The 21,904-nt window shown below is 47.7% G+C and overlaps 1 protein-coding gene across 4 annotated transcripts in view; it reads left to right on the top strand.

The window, feature by feature from the left end:
* The window catches only part of INTS3 (integrator complex subunit 3), a 106,468-nt gene that overhangs the window by 33,292 nt on the left and 51,272 nt on the right, over positions 1 to 21,904 (top strand). For all 4 annotated transcript variants that reach the window (XM_063946700.1, XM_063946701.1, XM_063946699.1 and 1 more), the window contains exons 3-8: positions 3,288 to 3,371; positions 8,660 to 8,773; positions 12,081 to 12,165; positions 12,927 to 12,993; positions 14,657 to 14,801; positions 16,660 to 16,789. In XM_063946700.1, coding sequence (XP_063802770.1) covers positions 3,288 to 3,371; positions 8,660 to 8,773; positions 12,081 to 12,165; positions 12,927 to 12,993; positions 14,657 to 14,801; positions 16,660 to 16,789 — 625 coding nt within the window. The remainder of the gene's footprint in view (positions 1 to 3,287; positions 3,372 to 8,659; positions 8,774 to 12,080; positions 12,166 to 12,926; positions 12,994 to 14,656; positions 14,802 to 16,659; positions 16,790 to 21,904) is intronic.

The raw sequence follows: 21,904 nt of genomic DNA, 5'->3' as shown, positions 1-21,904 counted from the left end.
TATGACGCTGGGATATAAGTGCTGGTGAGTGTATGATAGGTGGTGATATTGTGTATACACAGATATACTGCACCCGCAGAGCTTACACTCTATGACGCTGGGATATAAGTGCTGGTGAGTGTATGATAGGGGGTGATATTGTGTATACACAGATATACTGCACCCGCAGAGCTTACACTATATGACGCTGGGATATAAGTGCTGGTGAGTGTATGATAGGGGGTGATATTGTGTATACACAGATATACTGCACCCGCAGAGCTTACACTCTATGACGCTGGGATATAAGTGCTGGTGAGTGTATGATAGGGGGTGTTATTGTGTATAGACAGATATACTGCACCCGCAGAGCTTACACTCTATGACGCTGGGATATAAGTGCTGGTGAGTGTATGATAGGGGGTGATATTGTGTATACACAGATATACTGCACCCGCAGAGCTTACACTCTATGACGCTGGGATATAAGTGCTGGTGAGTGTATGATAGGGGGTGATATTGTGTATACACAGATATACTGCACCCGCAGAGCTTACACTCTATGACGCTGGGATATAAGAGCTGGTGAGTGTATGATAGGAGGTGTTATTGTGTATACACAGATATACTGCACCCGCAGAGCTTACACTCTATGACGCTGGGATATAAGTGCTGGTGAGTGTATGATAGGGGGTGATATTGTGTATACACAGATATACTGCACCCGCAGAGCTTACACTCTATGACGCTGGGATATAAGTGCTGGTGAGTGTATGATAGGGGGTGATATTGTGTATACACAGATATACTGCACCCGCAGAGCTTACACTCTATGACGCTGGGATATAAGTGCTGGTGAGTGTATGATAGGGGGTGATATTGTGTATACACAGATATACTGCACCCGCAGAGCTTACACTCTATGACGCTGGGATATAAGTGCTGGTGAGTGTATGATAGGGGGTGATATTGTGTATACACAGATATACTGCACCCGCAGAGCTTACACTCTATGACGCTGGGATATAAGTGCTGGTGAGTGTATGATAGGGGGTGTTATTGTGTATACACAGATATACTGCACCCGCAGAGCTTACACTCTATGACGCTGGGATATAAGTGCTGGTGTGTGTATGATAGGGGGTGATATTGTGTATACACAGATATACTGCACCCGCAGAGCTTACACTCTATGACGCTGGGATATAAGTGCTGGTGAGTGTATGATAGGGGGTGATATTGTGTATACACAGATATACTGCACCCGCAGAGCTTACACTCTATGACGCTGGGATATAAGTGCTGGTGAGTGTATGATAGGGGGTGATATTGTGTATACACAGATATACTGCACCCGCAGAGCTTACACTCTATGACGCTGGGATATAAGTGCTGGTGAGTGTATGATAGGGGGTGATATTCTGTATACACAGATATACTGGACCCGCAGAGCTTACACTCTATGACGCTGGGATATAAGTGCTGGTAGTGTATGATAGGGGGTGATATTGTGTATACACAGATTTACTGCACCCGCAGAGCTTACACTCTATGACGCTGGGATATAAGTGCTGGTGAGTGTATGATAGGGGGTGATATTGTGTATACACAGATATACTGCACCCGCAGAGCTTACACTCTATGACGCTGGGATATAAGTGCTGGTGAGTGTATGATAGGAGGTGTTATTGTGTATACACAGATATACTACACCCGCAGAGCTTACACTCTATGACGCTGGGATATAAGTGCTGGTGAGTGTATGATAGGGGGTGTTATTGTGTATACACAGATATACTGCACCCGCAGAGCTTACACTCTATGACGCTGGGATATAAGTGCTGGTGAGTGTATGATAGGGGGTGATATTGTGTATACACAGATATACTGCACCCGCAGAGCTTACACTCTATGACGCTGGGATATAAGTGCTGGTGAGTGTATGATAGGGGGTGATATTGTGTATACACAGATATACTGCACCCGCAGAGCTTACACTCTATGACGCTGGGATATAAGTGCTGGTGAGTGTATGATAGGGGGTGATATTGTGTATACACAGATATACTGCACCCGCAGAGCTTACACTCTATGACGCTGGGATATAAGTGCTGGTGAGTGTATGATAGGGGGTGATATTGTGTATACACAGATATACTGCACCCGCAGAGCTTACACTCCTTGACGCTGGGATATAAGTGCTGGTGAGTGTATGATAGGGGGTGATATTGTGTATACACAGATATAACACTGCACCCGCAGAGCTTACACTCTATGATGCTGGGATATAAGTGCTGGTGAGTGTATGATAGGAGGTGATATTGTGTATACACAGATATACTGCACCCGCAGAGCTTACACTCTATGACGCTGGGATATAAGTGCTGGTGAGTGTATGATAGGGGGTGATATTGTGTATACACAGATATAACACTGCACCCGCAGAGCTTACACTCTATGACGCTGGGATATAAGTGCTGGTGAGTGTATGATAGGGGGTGATATTGTGTATACACAGATATACTGCACCCGCAGAGCTTACACTCTATGACGCTGGGATATAAGTGCTGGTGAGTGTATGATAGGTGGTGATATTGTGTATACACAGATATACTGCACCCGCAGAGCTTACACTCTATGACGCTGGGATATAAGTGCTGGTGAGTGTATGATAGGGGGTGATATTGTGTATACACAGATATACTGCACCCGCAGAGCTTACACTCTATGACGCTGGGATAGAAGTGCTGGTGAGTGTATGATAGGGGGTGTTATTGTGTATACACAGATATACTGCACCCGCAGAGCTTACACTCTATGACGCTGGGATGTATGATAGGGGGTGATATTGTGTATACACAGATATACTGCACCCGCAGAGCTTACACTCTATGACGCTGGGATATAAGTGCTGGTGTGTGTATGATAGTGGGTGATATTGTGTATACACAGATATACTGCACCCGCAGAGCTTACACTCTATGACGCTGGGATATAAGTGCTGGTGAGTGTATGATAGGGGGTGATATTGTGTATACACAGATATACTGCACCCGCAGAGCTTACACTCTATGACGCTGGGATATAAGTGCTGGTGAGTGTATGATAGGGGGTGATATTGTGTATACACAGATATACTGCACCCGCAGAGCTTACACTCTATGACGCTGGGATATAAGTGCTGGTGAGTGTATGATAGGGGGTGATATTGTGTATACACAGATATACTGCACCCGCAGAGCTTACACTCTGACGCTGGGATATAAGTGCTGGGGCCACCTCTGACAGTCTCTTCTCCCCCTCCCTAGGTGTGTAAAGGAGCCACCCAGCATGAAGAGGTCTGTTTGGGACTCTTTACCCTCGTGCTGTATGAGCCGGCCCAGGCACAGAAGGTGAGTGGTGCAGTGAGTACGTGCTCGGGGATCTTCATACATGGCGGCAGCAGAGGAAGTCTCGGATGGTATATAGCACCCAGTCCTCGCCATCAGCTCCGGCTGCCGCCCGCCCCCGTCCTGCAAGGCTCTGCCGTCCTGTTACTGTGACATGTGGAGCTGCCCTCCCAACTTTCTGGGAAACGCTAAGCAAACACTCACCCTGGGAGAGGTCGTGACCCCGGCTCAGCCCTCTGTTTCCATATGCTGCTGCTGCTGTAATACTATTAATGCTGCGGCCCCTGAGAGGAATCCCCAGTCTCAGGACTGCAATCCCTACCTAATCCCTACCTTCTGCCAGGCTGCATGTGACGGGGGCAGTGACATGATGTGAGGAGGGGAATGGAGGCAGCAGGAAGCCACAGACTGAGAGTTATATAGTGGGAGGAGCAGGGTCCCCAGCAGCACAGAGTATATCAGGAGATGAGGGATGTGTCAGTGAGGACAGGGCTGCATGTGACAGGGGCAGTGACATGATGTGAGGCAGGAATGGAGGCAGCAGGAAACCACAGACTGAGAGTTATATAGTGGGAGGAGCAGGGTCCCCAGCAGCACAGAGTATATCAGGAGATGAGTGGTGTGTCAGTGAGGACAGGGCTGCATGTGACAGGGGCAGTGACATGATGTGAGGAGGGGAATGGAGGCAGCAGGAAGCCACAGACTGAGAGTTATATAGTGGAAGGAGCAGGGTCCCCAGCAGCACAGAGTATATCAGGAGGATGTGTCAGTGAGGACAGGAGTACATGTGACGGGTATGATAAGCACAGAGTAGACATTAGACTGATGCAGGAAGACTTGGGTGTCGGACATTACTCTATAAATCAGTGTTCCTACACGTGGCTTGTTACTTTGTGAAGGAGCGGAGATAACTGTGGGGAGGCCCCTGGGAGAATTGCGAGATATCTGACCGCATAGAACGTGTTGCTGGCTGCCAGGTGATGGTCTGTCAGAGGAATCCGGTCTGCATGCACTTGCAGTACAAGCATGATAACATAACCTCCCGCTGGCAGGAACTCTTCCTGCATAGAAGCCTGCCTGTGGGCGACACACACGGGAATCGTATTGGATGAGATGCGAGCATTTGGCGCTGTGCGTCAGTGGTCACATGGTCTCCAGCAGGGGTCGCTGCATGGGATGATGACCTCACATGTAGAAGATGCAGCTTCTGTCTAGCGTAACAATGACAATTACTGCGTATCGGAGACGCTGCGCTACTCACACACACAACATCTGCACATAATAAGCCCCACCTAAGCTCCTCCACTTACATATGCCCCCCCCCCCCACCCTTTCCTAGTAGGGGGTCAGGCTGGAGGTACGGATAGGGCTGGGAATTGCAACGGGCTGTGAGTACGAAGCGCCTCCTCGTCCCCTTGCTGCCAGGAGATGAGCGTCGGCAGTGTATAAGTCTCAGGGCTGGTGTTACCGCTGTCCGTCATCAGTCAGCCGTCCGTCTCTTGCCGGCTACACGCAGACAGGTACAGAGTTGGCCACAAGGCAGCCGAGAGTTAATTTCCAGAATCTCCGTGCTGTGAGCTGATCCGCATCGTGTTAGTTTAATCCGTCAGACTGGGTTTATTAGGAATAGTCGTTAGCTGGAAGTGCGGGGGAGGGGTGGGGGGGGCGCGCTGGCGCAGTCGTCCTCTAAGTGGAGGAAGCTCTTTTCAAGCTGCTAATTACTTTCTCCAGACAGCTGAAGTTTCTGATCAATGATTGAGAAGTGGGAGGAGGCCGGCTTCATCCAGCACGCCGCTGATTACTGGGGTACGGCGTTCCTCGGGGTAGTCTGGTATCTGGGGACCGCTACAGGTCCCCGAGCTGCGCTGGCACCGGATGTGTTAGATTTCCCACTAATTAGCGCATTCTGCTTCCTCGCAGCGATAGGGTGTACCGGTCTCAGTATAGACCTGCGGTTGTCTGCGTGTATTCACATGATTAGCTCTTCCTGATGATCTAATACCTGACTAAAAGGCACAGACATTGGCTGGAAAAGAATACAGCTCCCCGATACCTGGCTAAAAGGCACAGACTGGATGGAGAAATAAACAGCTCTGCCTGATGTTCTAATACCTGGCTAAAAGGCACAGACATGGCTAGAGTAAACACCCCCCTTTGCCCGATGATCTAATACTTTGTTAAAGGCACAGATACGGGTTGGAAAAGTAAACAGCTCTGCCTGATGAACTAATACTTGCCTAAAAGACACAGACACTGTATTGTAGAATAAGCAGCTCTGCCTGATGAACTAATACCTGGCTAAAAGGCACAGACACTGTATTGTAGAATAAACAGCTCTGCCTGATGAACTAATACCTGGCTAAAAGGCACAGATACTGTATTGTAGAATAAACAGCTCTGCCTGATGAACTAATACCTGCCTAAAAGGCACAGACACTGTATTGTAGAATAAACAGCTCTGCCTGATGAACTAATACCTGGCTAAAAGGCACAGACCCTGTATTGTAGAATAAACAGCTCTGCCTGAACTAATTCCTGGCTAAAAGGCACAGACACTGTATTGTAGAATAAACAGCTCTGCCTGATGAACTAATACCTGGCTAAAAGGCACAGACACTGTATTGTAAAATAAACAGCTCTGCCTGATGAACTAATACCTGGCTAAAAGGCACAGACCCTGTATTATAGAATAAATAGCTCTGCCTGATGAACTAATACCTGGCTAAAAGGCACAGACACTGTATTGTAGAATAAACAGCTCTGTCTGAACTAATACCTGGCTAAAAGTCACAGACATTGTATTGTAGAATTAACAGCTCTGCCTGATGAACTAATACCTGGCTAAAAGGCACAGACACTGTATTGTAGAATAAACAGCTCTGTCTGAACTAATACCTGGCTAAAAGGCACAGACATTGTATTGTAGAATTAACAGCTCTGCCTGATGAAGTAATACCTGGCTAAAAGGCACAGACACTGTATTGTAGAATTAACAGCTCTGTCTGAACTAATACCTGGCTAAAAGTCACAGACATTGTATTGTAGAATTAACAGCTCTGCCTGATGAAGTAATACCTGGCTAAAAGGCACAGACACTGTATTGTAGAATTAACAGCTCTGCCTGATGAACTAATACCTGGCTAAAAGGCACAGACATGGCTATAATAAATACCCCCCTTTTCCTGATGATCTAACACTTGGTTAAAGGCCCAGATATGGGGATGGAAAAATAAACTGCTCTGCCTGATGTTCTGATATCTGGCTAAAAGGCTTTAATTATTATTTAATACCTGGCTACAAAGCAAAGACGTGATAGGTGTGTAAACAATTCCGCCTGATGATCGGATTCCTGGCTGAAAGACACAGACAATTGTAGAGAAATTAGTAGCAATGCCAGATGATGTGACACCTGGTAAAAGGCACAGACATGGCTGGAAATATTAAGGTGATGTGTTTGCTGTAATGTGCCGCCGGCCATGTGTAATGTAGTCACATAAAGTCTGAATCCCCCATATAGCTAAGGAGGTATCTGCGGAGGGGTCCTGGGGAGTCAGAGCCGTTTCCGCAGAACATAGATGGTGTGCGGGGGACACACACTCCAGAAGTGCCGCTGTCCGCGTCATTGCGGGGACCCAATCACTAATTAGCACGCAATAACTTATATCTAACACTCCAGTGACGTTATTACGCTCTGACTCGTTATAGCTGTATAATTCATCAGACAGGATAAGGTTCTGTGCCGCCTGCGCCATCTGTACATCAGGCGAATGCACCGGGCGCCAGGGGCGGTGACAGATCGCACCTTTACTGCCGTCTCCTGAAACTTTCTCATTAGTTCCTTCTGACGCGGCGTTTGATCCGCGGCGCCGGTTCGCTGCAGGCCTCTCGGTTGACGGATAATTAGATCTGTCACTTTGATGCTGGAGCTGACACTCTGCCTGGCATCTGTGTGTGAGATCGGGGTTAACACCGTCACGTCTGCAGAGAGAACAGTCATTCCTCCGCTTCATTCCCCCCATCGTTACTCATTCCATCTCTTTGTGTCGCTTCCTCTCCGTGTCATCTTTTATTTATCCGCTCACAGGTGTGACTATATCTGCACGCGTGCGTCTGTGCCTGTGAAGTGCTGCGCGTCCTCTGTACCTTCCCACACATCCGTCCCCCGGGGGGCGCTATGCTAATTCTCCACCAAGGTGGTGACAGAAGTGCTGGCGGCAATTACTGTGCAGCGGGGAAACGGTCTTCAGCCGGAGATGATCCCTCACCCACCTTATAGCGCGTTCTGTCTAATCCTCTAATTGCCCCTCACTCTCTGGTCTTATGCTCCAGGGGTGGGGGGCTCATCTCCTTACTTTGATGTAGATATATATGTGACAGAATAACTGCTGCTGCTCTTCCAGAACCACTGACGTTCTCTCTAGCGAATCATGTCATAGCGCTGTGGTCTCCCGTCCACCGCGATGGCCTACTGCGATACACCGGAGGTGGACCGTGATGCCCTCAGCCGGTGTAACCTACGTAGGGGGCTTTCACACCTATACAGCAGGTTCTAAGCGGTTACACGTTACGTACATTTGTGTCCTCATACATCTAGCACCAGCACGCCATACTCCTGGCATGAATGAGCCACGGCTGGCGCTGATTGGTTTTCTTTAAATTCTTTTTCGAGTAAATGTTCATCGTAGTCGCAACATGGCATGACTATACCGCTTCACCGGACTGCACTGATTAATGCAGTATGCGACACTTGTGATCTGTGTGCGCCTGAGTCTGTATACGTTGCACAGCGGGGTTTGCCGTGATATAAAGCCGCGGCGTTGCATTGTTGCACTTCCTATAGCGATTCAGCCTCAGTCACACACAGGCATACATGTGTCGCATATCGGATGAATCGGCGCAGTCTTGTGAAGCAGTTCAGTTGCAGCAACTAAGATGCACACTTACCGGCACCTGTCGCTTATTACATGTGCCATCTGCATCTTTAGGGATACTCGCCCTGACACATAACCTGGCTTGTAAATGTGTCCGGGCTGCGTCTAGGACAGGGATTCTCAAACGCGGTTCTCAAGGCACGCCCAATGGTCCAGGGTTTAGGTTTAGGCTCAGCACAGATGGTTAAATCATACTGACTGAGGTGCTCATTAAGTCACCTGTGGCCAAGCATGGATAAACGTAAAACCTGGACCGCCTTGAGGACCACAACTGAGAACCTCTGTTCTTGGCAGATGCAGTGGTAACTGGTACAGGGTTGTTATCTGTGCCGGCGTGTGACCCGTCTCTCACCCCCGTAGTGTTACCGCGACCTGGCTCTTGTCAGCAGAGACGGCATGAACATCGTCCTCAACAAGATCAACCAGCTCCTAATGGAGAAATACCTGAAGCTGCAGGACACCTGCCGGACACAGGTAGGTACATGGAGGTGGGAGAGGTGTGCAGGAAGGGGACTGCTCATTTGGCTGGGAGGGGGTACGCCTGTCACAGAGGTGAGGCCTGTCTCTTTGTGGGCACGTGTCTGACCGGTGTGACATTGGTGACGAGGGTGCTTGGGATGTGTGGCTCTGATGTTGGTCAAGGGGTGGGGTGGGGCTCAAATTAAGCAGGTTTTGGGGTAATCAGCTGATGTTGGCGTGAAAGTGGAGCTTGAGGTGATGAGGTGACATTGGGGCTGGAGGTGATGAGGTGACATTGGTGTTGGGTACGCTGAGGTGATGCCAGTTCGGTGTGTAAGATGGGGGCTAGAGGTGATGAGGTGACATTGGTGTTGGGTACGCTGAGGTGATGCCAGTTCGGTGTGTAAGATGGGGGCTGGAGGTGAAGAGGTGACATTGGTGTTGGGTACGCTGAGGTGATGCCAGTTCGGTGTGTAAGATGGGGGCTGGAGGTGATGAGGTGACATTGGGCCTGGGTACGCTGGGGTGATGCCAGTTCGGTGTGTAAGATGGGGGCTGGAGGTGATGAGGTGACATTGGTCCTGGGTACGCTGAGGTGATGCAGGTTCGGTGTGTAAGATGGGAGCTGGAGGTGATGAGGTGACATTGGTCCTGGGTACACTGAGGTGCTGCCGGTTCGGAGTGTAAGATAGGGGGCTGGAGGTGATGAGGGGATGTTGGTGTTTGGTACGCTGAGGTGATGAGGTGACATTCATGTTGGAGACTCTGTGGTGATGAGGTGACATTGGTGTTGGGTACGCTGAGGTGATGCAGATTCGGTGTGTAAGATAGGGGTCTGGAGGTGATGAGATGACATTGGTGTTGGGGATGCTGAGGTGATGAGGTGACATTGATGTTGGGTACGCTGAGGTGATGCAGGTTTGGTGTGTAATATGGGGGCTGGAGGTGATGAGGTGACATTGGTCCTGGGTATGCTGAGGTGATGCCGGTTCGGTGTGTAAGATAGGGGGCTGGAGGTGATGAGGTGATGCCGGTTCGGTGTGTAAGATAGGGGGCTGAAGGTGATGAGGTGATGCCGGTTTGGTGTGTAAGATAGGGGGCTGGAGGTGATGAGGTGACATTGGTGTTGGGTACGCTGAGGTGATGCCAGTTTGGTGTGTAAGCTGGGGGCTGGAGGTGATGAGGTGATGCCGGTTCGGTGTGTAAGATAGGGGGCTGGAGGTGATGAGGTGATGCCGGTTCGGTGTGTAAGATAGGGGGCTGGAGGTGATGAGGGGATTTTGGTGTTTGGTACGCTGAGGTGATGAGGTGACATTCATGTTGGAGACTCTGTGGTGATGAGGTGACATTGGTGTTGGGTACGCTGAGGTGATGCCAGTTTGGTGTGTAAGATGGGGGCTGGAGGTGATGCCGGTTCGGTGTGTAAGCTGGGGGCTGGAGGTGATGCCGGTTCGGTGTGTAAGCTGGGGGCTGGAGGTGATGCCGATTCGGTGTGTAAGATAGGGGGCTGGAGGTGATGAGGTGATGCCGGTTCGGTGTGTAAGCTGGGGGCTGGAGGTGACGAGGTGATGCCGGTTTGGTGTGTAAGATAGGGGGCTGGAGGTGATGAGGTGATGCCGGTTCGGTGTGTAAGCTGGGGGCTGGAGGTGATGAGGTGATGCCGGTTCGGTGTGTAAGATAGGGGGCTGGAGGTGATGAGGTGATGCCGGTTCGGTGTGTAAGATAGGGGGCTGGAGGTGATGAGGTGATGCCGGTTCGGTGTGTAAGATAGGGGGCTGGAGGTGACGAGGTGATGCCGGTTCGGTGTGTGGGCTGGAGGTGACGAGGTGATGCCGGTTTGGTGTGTAAGATAGGGGGCTGGAGGTGATGAGGTGATGCCGGTTCGGTGTGTAAGATAGGGGGCTGGAGGTGATGAGGTGATGCCGGTTCGGTGTGTAAGATAGGGGGCTGGAGGTGATGAGGTGATGCCGGTTTGGTGTGTAAGATAGGCGTGATGGAGGTGATGAGGTGATGCCGGTTCGGTGTGTGGGCTGGAGGTGACGAGGTGATGCCGGTTCGGTGTGTAAGCTGGGGGCTGGAGGTGACGAGGTGATGCCGGTTCGGTGTGTAAGATAGGGGGCTGGAGGTGATGAGGTGATGCCGGTTTGGTGTGTAAGATAGGGGGCTGGAGGTGATGAGGTGACATTGGTGTTGGGTACGCTGAGGTGATGCCAGTTTGGTGTGTAAGCTGGGGGCTGGAGGTGATGAGGTGATGCCGGTTCGGTGTGTAAGATAGGGTGCTGGAGGTGACGAGGTGATGCCGGTTCGGTGTGTAAGATAGGGGGCTGGAGGTGATGAGGTGATGCCGGTTCAGTGTGTAAGATAGGGGGCTGGAGGTGATGAGGTGATGCCGGTTCGGTGTGTAAGATAGGGGGCTGGAGGTGATGAGGTGATGCCGGTTCGGTGTGTAAGATAGGGGGCTGGAGGTGATGAGGTGATGCCGGTTCGGTGTGTAAGCTGGGGGCTGGAGGTGACGAGGTGATGCCGGTTCGGTGTGTAAGATAGGGGGCTGGAGGTGATGAGGTGATGCCGGTTCGGTGTGTAAGATTGGGGGCTGGAGGTGATGAGGTGATGCCGGTTCGGTGTGTAAGATAGGGGGCTGGAGGTGATGAGGTGATGCCGGTTCGGTGTGTAAGATAGGGGGCTGGAGGTGATGAGGTGATGCCGGTTTGGTGTGTAAGATAGGGGGCTGGAGGTGACGAGGTGATGCCGGTTCGGTGTGTAAGCTGGGGGCTGGAGGTGACGAGGTGATGCCGGTTCGGTGTGTAAGATAGGGGGCTGGAGGTGATGAGGTGATGCCGGTTCGGTGTGTAAGATAGGGGGCTGGAGGTGACGAGGTGATGCCGGTTCGGTGTGTAAGATAGGGGGCTGGAGGTGATGAGGTGATGCCGGTTCGGTGTGTAAGATAGGGGGCTGGAGGTGATGAGGTGATGCCGGTTTGGTGTGTAAGATAGGGGGCTGGAGGTGACGAGGTGATGCCGGTTCGGTGTGTAAGCTGGGGGCTGGAGATGATGAGGTGATGCCGGTTCGGTGTGTAAGATAGGGGGCTGGAGGTGACGAGGTGATGCCGGTTCGGTGTGTAAGATCGGGGGCTGGAGGTGATGAGGTGATGCCGGTTCGGTGTGTAAGATAGGGGGCTGGAGGTGATGAGGTGATGCCGGTTCGGTGTGTGGAGATTGTCACTGTATGATAGGGAACTATGACTGACTGATGCCGGTACTGCTGACATACAGGACATTGTCAGGGTGTCTCACTAACTGGTGCCACCTTCTATTCATGTCAGCTGGTGTGGCTGGTCCGAGAGCTGGTGAAGAGCGGGGTGCTGGGCGCAGATGGGGTGTGTATGACCTTCATGAAGCAGATCGCAGGTGAGTGTGACTCGGGGACAGGGGATCAGTAACATGGGGGGGGGGGGGGGTGTCTGTATACATCATCCCCTGAGATAATGGCTGCCTGCATACACTATTACTGACACTGGGGTAATGTGAATTATTGGTACTCCATGAGTGTGACTCGGGGACAGTAACACGGTGGGGGGTGTTCTGTATACATCATCCCCTGAGGTAATGGCTGCCTGCATACACTATTACTGACACTGGGGTAATGTGAATTATTGGTACTCCATGAGTGTGACTCGGGGACAGTAACACGGTGGGGGGTGTTCTGTATACATCATCCCCTGAGGTAATGGCTGCCTGCATACACTATTACTGACACTGGGGTAATGTGAATTATTGGTATCACATGAGTGTGACTCGGGGACAGTAACACAGTGGGGGGGTGTTCTGTATACATCATCCCCTGAGGTAATGGCTGTCTGCATACACTAATACTGACACTGGGGTAATGTGAATTATTGGTACCACATGAGTGTGACTCGGGGACAGTAACACGGTGGGGGGTGTTCTGTATACATCATCCCCTGAGGTAATGGCTGCCTGCGTACACCAATACTGGCTGATTACATGCAGCCGGTGAGGTCTCTGCAATGTCTGTAACACTGCGCGGATGTAATCACAGATCCTGTCACCTGGGAACACATGTTCGTCAAGATGTAATTACTGAACGTCTGTAATCTCCGGAAAATGCCATTATTCTCTCCGTCTGTCTCTCCTCCTTCCACCTACAGGGGGCGACATATCCGCTAAGAATATCTGGCTGGCTGAGAGTGTGCTGGAAATTCTGATGGATCAGAAGTAAGTGGTCTCCAGAGTGTGGAGCTTGTTAACTTATACCCAGCGGCACGGGGGCTTCATTCATCGGTCACTGCTGCCTACACAGAGTACAGGCGGCCATTTTGTGAGCCGAGCCAGGATTCCTGGTCATTCACTGCACTAGGGCATTGTGAGGTAATGCCACAAAATGGCTGCAGCTTGCGTAGAGGCAATGTCTCTTTCCTCACCGTGTGTCCTGTCACAGTCAGCCAGGGTGTCATTTTATATTTTAGTAACATCAGGATATTGCTTAGTAAATTCTATGTGGGGGATTCCTTGCTGTCTTATGATAAAATATTTTATAGCAGTTGTAATATTGGGACAACATAAGCGAATGATAAATGGAATCAGTCACTCATTGCTGCTCTTAATCCGTTAAATCGCCCTTCTCCAGGTTATTAGTTGGAGATGGGAAGCAAGCATTCATAGAAATATGGCAGCTTGTTGCGGTCAACAGTTATTATACAGCTATTCAGTAAAACAGAAGGCAAATCAGCTCACCCTCTACATCATAATGCAATGAATGTATAAACACACAAAGGATGAGTAGCTCTTGTATTAATATAATAAATATTGCGTGACGATGGCATCAATCCATCCTGTCAAAATAAATTCTTGGGTTGCCAAAATACACGTTGCTCTGTGAGCAGCCAGATGCGCTGTCCCAGGCCCGCACCGCGCAGAAGACGAATGGGCTGAGTACTACGGCTGTTTAGCAAGCCTAAAAAAGGGCAAGTGTCTGGTTCATGCTGGCCCGTCAGTCACTTATCTTCCAGGGCACGTCCCCCCCTTGCATCTGACCCCTCCACGGACCCCGGCTTATACCTCACGGAGGATTATCCGGGACATCATGAGAAATTGTGAACTAACGAGAACCATTTGCTACTGCTGAGAACGGATTGATGAGCGGAGCGTCTCCCTTTCCTGTTGTAGTGACAGTGTCGGTGTTGCGCAGAATATCCGTGTTTGCAGAGCAGTAATAAGCGGGGTTAGGAAGATAAATGTGGCGTATAAATAGGATGTGTTCTCTAGGAGAGGAACGGCCATGAATCTAGGGCTAATTGCTCTTTATTTAGAAAGCAAAACATTCCAGTGATGTGCGTTACTGTTATTCCTCCCCTCTCCCACACGCTCGCTCTCGGACCGTGAGAGGCTGCTGGGACTGTGTCAGAGGCTTGCAGTCGTTATGGCATTGTCATGTGGTGCCTCCGGTGCACGTCCGCAGCTGAAATAAAGGACGCTGCACGCAGGCATTGGCGAGGAGAGGGACGCAGGGGATACTAAAGCTGATCGCACGGTCATACCTGTTCCCCGTGTATTACCCCGTGATCTGCAGTCATTGTGTGTTTATAAGGCCCGGTCAGTCATACGAAGCACACGTTGCAGACAGAGACACAAGCAGAGCAGCCGTGAAGTGGGGGGTAGGGAGGGCCCGGCTCCTGGGAGCCTACGGGATACATGTGATTGTAAGCTCACGTGTCTCATTTGCATTGTTGGATATCAGGGAGTCGGCACAATGGTTCTGCGATCTGGTTCTCCATGTGATCTGTGCTTTATACTTCGTAATCCTGCTGAAAGGATACATTCCTGGTAAATATAATTTACCATATGTGTCTCCCTCCGTTCCTCTCGCCCCGTGTTACAGGGAGTGGGTCATGAAGAGCAGCATCCTCATAGCGATGTCTGTGTACACCTACCTGCGACTGATTGTAGACCACCACGGCACCCCCCAGCTCTCGCCGCTGAGGCAGAAGGAGGTGGATTTCTGCATGATGCTCCTCAGAGAGCGGGTAAGTACTGTGACCCCCCCCATGTGATAGTATCTCCCGCCGCTGTATCCCTGCTGAGGTAGAGTAACACAGACCGCCTCCTCCGCTATAGAACATCCCCTGTGTGATGCTCCTCCGGGAGCGAGTAAGTGCTGTGACTCCCCTGTGTGATGCTCTTCCGGGAGCGGATAAGTGCTGTGACTCACCTGTGTGATGCTCCTCCGGGAGCGGGTAAGTGCTGTGACTCCCCTGTGTGATGCTCCTCCGGGAGCGAGTAAGTGCTGTGACTCCCCTGTGTGATGCTCCTCCGGGAGCGAGTAAGTGCTGTGACTCCCCTGTGTGATGCTCTTCCGGGAGCGGATAAGTGCTGTGACTCACCTCTGTGATGCTCCTCCGGGAGCGGGTAAGTGCTGTGACTCCCCTGTGTGATGCTCCTCCGGGAGCGAGTAAGTGCTGTGACTCCCCTGTGTGATGCTCCTCCGGGAGCGAGAAAGTGCTGTCACTCCCCTGTGTGATGCTCTTCCGGGAGCGGATAAGTGCTGTGACTCACCTGTGTGATGCTCCTCCGGGAGCGAGTAAGTGCTGTGACTCCCCTGTGTGATGCTCCTCCGGGAGCGAGTAAGTGCTGTGACTCCCCTGTGTGATGCTCCTCCGGGAGCGAGTAATTGCTGTGACTCACCTGTGTGATGCTCCTCCGGGAGCGAGTAATTGCTGTGACTCACCTGTGTGATGCTCCTCCGGGAGCGAGTAAGTGCTGTGACTCCCCTATGTGATGCTCCTCCGGGAGCGAGTAAGTGCTGTGACTCCCCTGTGTGATGCTCCTCCGGGAGCGAGTAAGTGCTGTGACTCCCCTGTGTGATGCTCCTCCGGGAGCGAGTAATTGCTGTGACTCACCTGTGTGATGCTCCTCCGGGAGCGAGTAATTGCTGTGACTCACCTGTGTGATGCTCCTCCGGGAGCGAGTAAGTGCTGTGACTCCCCTATGTGATGCTCCTCCGGGAGCGAGTAAGTGCTGTGACTCCCCTGTGTGATGCTCCTCCGGGAGCGAGTAAGTGCTGTGACTCCCCTGTGTGATGCTCCTCCGGGAGCGAGAAAGTGCTGTGACTCCCCTGTGTGATGCTCCTCCGGGAGCGAGTAAGTGCTGTGACTCCCCTGTGTGATGCTCCTCCGGGAGCGAGTAAGTGCTGTGACTCCCCTGTGTGATGCTCCTCCGGGAGCGAGAAAGTGCTGTGACTCCCCTGTGTGATGCTCCTCCGGGAGCGAGTAAGTGCTGTGACTCCGCTGTGTGATGCTCCTACGGGAGCGGATAAGTGCTGTGACTCCCCTGTGTGATGCTCCTCCGGGAGCGAGTAAGTGCTGTGACTCCCCTGTGTGATGCTCCTACGGGAGCGGATAAGTGCTGTGACTCCCCTGTGTGATGCTCCTCCGGGAGCGAGAAAGTGCTGTGACTCCCCTGTGTGATGCTCCTCCGGGAGCGAGTAAGTGCTGTGACTCCCCTGTGTGATGCTCCTCCGGGAGCGAGAAAGTGCTGTGACTCCCCTGTGTGATGCTCCTCCGGGAGCGAGAAAGTGCTGTGACTCCCCTGTGTGATGCTCCTACGGGAGCGAGTAAGTGCTGTGACTCCCCTGTGTGATGCTCCTACGGGAGCGGATAAGTGCTGTGACTCCCCCCTACACCTCCCCCCCGTGTGATAGTATCTCCCGTTCCTGTACTGCAGTATCCCTGCTGGGGTAGAGTAACATTGACCGCAGCCTCCTCTGCTATAGGACATCACTTGTGTGATGCCGCTGTTGTCTCCCATCTCTCCATGTTGGGGTCCGCGCAGGTATGGGGCATTTATATGATCATGTGACCTGTTGTTCTCCCTTTTTCCCCATAGTTCATGGACTGTTTCATGATTGGACGGGACTTGGTGCGGCTCCTGCAGAACGTCGCTCGGATCCCGGAGTTTGATTTGCTGTGGAAGGATATGCTGCACAACCCACAAGCTCTGAACCCCCAATTTACAGGTACCCCCATCATCCGGCCCCCCTCCGCTATGGTACAGTGTAAGGTGATGGACAGTTAGGAACGTTCCGCTTACCAGGATCTAATAATGAGATATTGTTTTTAGAACCAAGCCCCAGCTATAATACATTTCCATAAAGGGCTTTTCTGAACCAGTTTTCCCTGCCTGGTATAGGGTTAAATTCCCATAGACCCCAGTATGTACCCACTGCAGTAATCGCCGCTGCTCGTGTACCGCGGCCCCCCCTGGATTTTCCAATTATGAGAATTATTTTATTTATCTATCCACCCCCCCCCCCCCCCCCCCCAAAAAAAAATGTCGGTACTGAAATCCAGTGCTTTTAGGCGCACTGGGCGTGTGCGAGCTAGATAGCCCCTCCCCTGTGAGTTAACCATTCCCTCATCGGAGCAGTGTCGCAGGGAGGGCGGGGTATTGCGTTGCTGTGCCGGCGATAATTTATTGACATATAGTCAGAGAATGATCCTCATTGTCTCTGTCAAAACCATGCCTTGTGATTGCCCAATATAGGCCGGCTTCCCGCACATCCGGCGATCTGAGACTCCGCTAAATCCTGCCACAAGTGTCATTTATCGGCATATAACAGACGGTCCCCCTTCCAGTCCTGTCCAAGTTATGATGTCATGCAGACCATCAGCAAACAAGTGTATAACACACATATAGACAAGAGGGATAATAAAAGTGTATAACACACATATAGACGAGAGGGATAATAAAAGTGTATAACACACATATAGACGAGAGGGATAATAAAAGTGTATAACACACATATAGACGTCAGGTATAATAAAAGTGTATAACACACACATAGACGAGAGGGATAATAAAAGTGTATAACACACACATAGACGAGAGGGATAATAAGAGTGTATAACACACATATAGACGAGAGGGATAATAAGAGTGTATAACACACATATAGACGAGAGGGATAATAAAAGTGTATAACACACATAGACGAGAGGGATAATAAAAGTGTATAACACACACATAGACGAGAGGGATAATAAAAGTGTATAACACACACATAGACGAGAGGGATAATAAGAGTGTATAACACACATATAGACGAGAGGGATAATAAAAGTGTATAACACACATATAGACGAGAGGGATAATAAAAGTGTATAACACACATATAGACGTCAGGTATAATAAAAGTGTATAACACACACATAGACGAGAGGGATAATAAAAGTGTATAACACACACATAGACGAGAGGGATAATAAGAGTGTATAACACACATATAGACGAGAGGGATAATAAAAGTGTATAACACACATATAGACGAGAGGGATAATAAAAGTGTATAACACACACATAGACGAGAGAGATAATAAAAGTGTATAACACACATATAGACGAGAGGGATAATAAAAGTGTATAACACACATATAGACGAGAGGGATAATAAAAGTGTATAACACACATATAGACGAGAGGGATAATAAAAGTGTATAACACACATATAGACGAGAGGGATAATAAAAGTGTATAACACACATATAGACGAGAGGGATAATAAAAGTGTATAACACACATATAGACGTCAGGTATAATAAAAGTGTATAACACACACATAGACGAGAGGGATAATAAAAGTGTATAACACACACATAGACGAGAGGGATAATAAGAGTGTATAACACACATATAGACGAGAGGGATAATAAAAGTGTATAACACACATATAGACGAGAGGGATAATAAAAGTGTATAACACACATATAGACGTCAGGTATAATAAAAGTGTATAACACACACATAGACGAGAGGGATAATAAAAGTGTATAACACACACATAGACGAGAGGGATAATAAAAGTGTATAACACACATATAGACTACAGGGATAATAAAAATGTATAACACACATAGATGAGAGGGATAATAAATGTGTATAACACACTTAGATGAGAGGGATAATAAAAGTGTATAACACACATATAGACAAGAGGGATAATAAAAGTGTATAACATACATATAGACGAGAGGGATAATAAAAGTGTATAACACATATAGACGAGATGGATAATAAAAGTGTATAACACACATATAGACGAGAGGGATAATAAAAGTGTATAACATACATATAGATGAGAAGGATAATAAAAGTGTATAACACACACATTGTATAACACACATATAGACGAGAGGGATAATAAAAGTGTATAACACACATATAGACGTCAGGTATAATAAAAGTGTATAACACACATATAGAGGAGAGGGATAATAAAAGTGTATAACACACACAGAGACGAGAGGGATAATAGAAGTGTATAACACACATAGACGAGAGGGATAATAAAAGTGTATAACACACATATAGATGAGAGGGATAATAAAAGTGTATAACACACATAGATGAGAGGGATAATAAATGTGTATAACACACATAGATGAGAGGGATAATAAAAGTGTATAACACACATATAGACAAGAGGGATAATAAAAGTGTATAACACATGTAGACGAGAGGGATAATAAAGGTGTATAACACACATAGATGAGAGGGATAATAAATGTGTATAACACACATAGATGAGAGGGATAATAAAAGTGTATAACACACATATAGACAAGAGGGATAATAAAAGTGTATAACACATATAAACGAGAGGGATAATAAAAGTGTATAACACACATAGACGAGAGGGATAATAAAAGTGTATAACACACATAGACGAGAGGGATAATAAAAGTGTATAACACACACATAGACGAGAGGGATAATAAAAGTGTATAACACACATATAGACGAGAGGGATAATAAAAGTGTATAACACATGTAGACGAGAGGGATAATAAAAGTGTATAACACATGTAGACGAGAGGGATAATAAAAGTGTATAACACACATATAGACGAGAGGGATAATAAAAGTGTATAACACACATATAGACGAGAGGGATAATAAAAGTGTATAACACACATACAGAGGAGAGGGATAATAAAAGTGTATAACACACATGTAGACGAGAGGGATAATAAAAGTGTATAACACACATACAGACGAGAGGGATAATAAAAGTGTATAACACACATATAGACGAGAGGGATAATAAAAGTGTATAACACACATATAGACGAGAGGGATAATAAAAGTGTATAACACACATACAGAGGAGAGGGATAATAAAAGTGTATAACACACATGTAGACGAGAGGGATAATAAAAGTGTATAACACACATACAGACGAGAGGGATAATAAAAGTGTATAACACACATATAGACGAGAGGGATAAAAAAAATGTATAACACACATAGATGAGAGGGATAATAAATGTGTATAACACACATAGATGAGAGGGATAATAAAAGTGTATAACACACATATAGACGAGAGGGATAATAAAAGTGTATAACACACATATAGATGAGAGGGATAAAAAAAATGTATAACACACATAGATGAGAGGGATAATAAATGTGTATAACACACATAGATGAGAGGGATAATAAAAGTGTATAACACACATATAGACGAGAGGGATAATAAATGTGTATAACACACATAGATGAGAGGGATAATAAAAGTGTATAACACACATATAGACGAGAGGGATAATAAAAGTGTATAACACACATAGTCGAGAGGGATAATAAAAGTGTATAACACACATATAGACGAGAGGGATAATAAGAGTGTATAACACACATATAGAGGAGAGGGATAATAAAAGTTTATAACACACATGTAGACGAGAGGGATAATAAAAGTGTATAACACACATGTAGACGAGAGGGATAATAAAAGTGTATAACACATGTAGACGAGAGGGATAATAAAGGTGTATAACACACATAGACGAGAGGGATAATAAAAGTGTATAACACACACATAGACGAGAGGGATAATAAAAGTGTATAACAAACACATAGACGAGAGGGATAATAAAAGTGTATAACACATGTAGACGAGAGGGATAATAAAAGTGTATAACACACATATAGACGAGAGGGATAATAAAAGTGTATAACACACATACAGAGGAGAGGGATAATAAAAGTGTATAACACACATGGACGAGAGGGAGAATAACACACATATAGATGAGAGGAATAATAAAAGTGTATAACACACACATAGACGAGAGGGATAATAACACACATATAGACGAGAGGAATAATAAAAGTGTATAACATACATATAGACGAGAGGGATAATAAAAGTGTATAACACACAAAGACGAGAGGGATAATAAAAGTGTATAACACACATATAGACGAGAAGGATAATAAAAGTGTATAACACACACACAGACGAGAAGGATAATAAAAGTGTATAACACACACATAGACGAGAGAGATAATAAAAGTGTATAACACACATAGAGGAGAGGGATAATAAAAGTGTATAACACACATATAGATGACAGGTATAATAAAAGTGTATCCCTCTCGTCTATATGTGTGTTATTATACCTCTCCTCTATATGTGTGTTATTATCCCTCTCCTCTATATGTGTGTTATTATCCTTCTCCTCTATATGTGTGTTATTATCCCTCTCCTCTATATGTGTGTTATTATCCCTCTCCTCTATATGTGTGTTGTTATCCCTCTCCTCTATATGTGTGTTATTATCCCTCTCCTCTATATGTGTTATTATCCCTCTCCTCTATATGTGTGTTATTATCCCTCTCCTCTATATGTGTGTTGTTATCCCTCTCCTCTATATGTGTGTTATTATCCCTCTCCTCTATATGTGTGTTATTATCCCTCTTCTCTATATGTGTGTTATTATCCCTCTCCTCTATATGTGTGTTATTATCCCTCTCCTCTATATGTGTGTTATTATCCCTCTCCTCTATATGTGTGTTATTATCCCTCTCCTCTATATGTGTGTTATTATCCCTCTCCTCTATATGTGTGTTATTATCCCTCTCCTCTATGTGTGTTATTATCCCTCTCCTCTATATGTGTGTTATTATCCTTCTCCTCTATATGTGTGTTATTATCCCTCTCCTCTATATGTGTGTTATTATCCTTCTCCTCTATATGTGTGTTGTTATCCCTCTCCTCTATATGTGTGTTATTATCCCTCTCCTCTATATGTGTGTTATTATCCCTCTCCTCTATATGTGTGTTAT

The sequence above is a fragment of the Pseudophryne corroboree genome, chromosome 12 (assembly GCF_028390025.1).
Source record: "Pseudophryne corroboree isolate aPseCor3 chromosome 12, aPseCor3.hap2, whole genome shotgun sequence".
NCBI classification, from domain to species: Eukaryota; Metazoa; Chordata; class Amphibia; order Anura; family Myobatrachidae; genus Pseudophryne; species Pseudophryne corroboree.
Note: the sequence above shows the minus strand (reverse complement) of the source record. Positions and strands in the feature narration are given on the sequence as shown.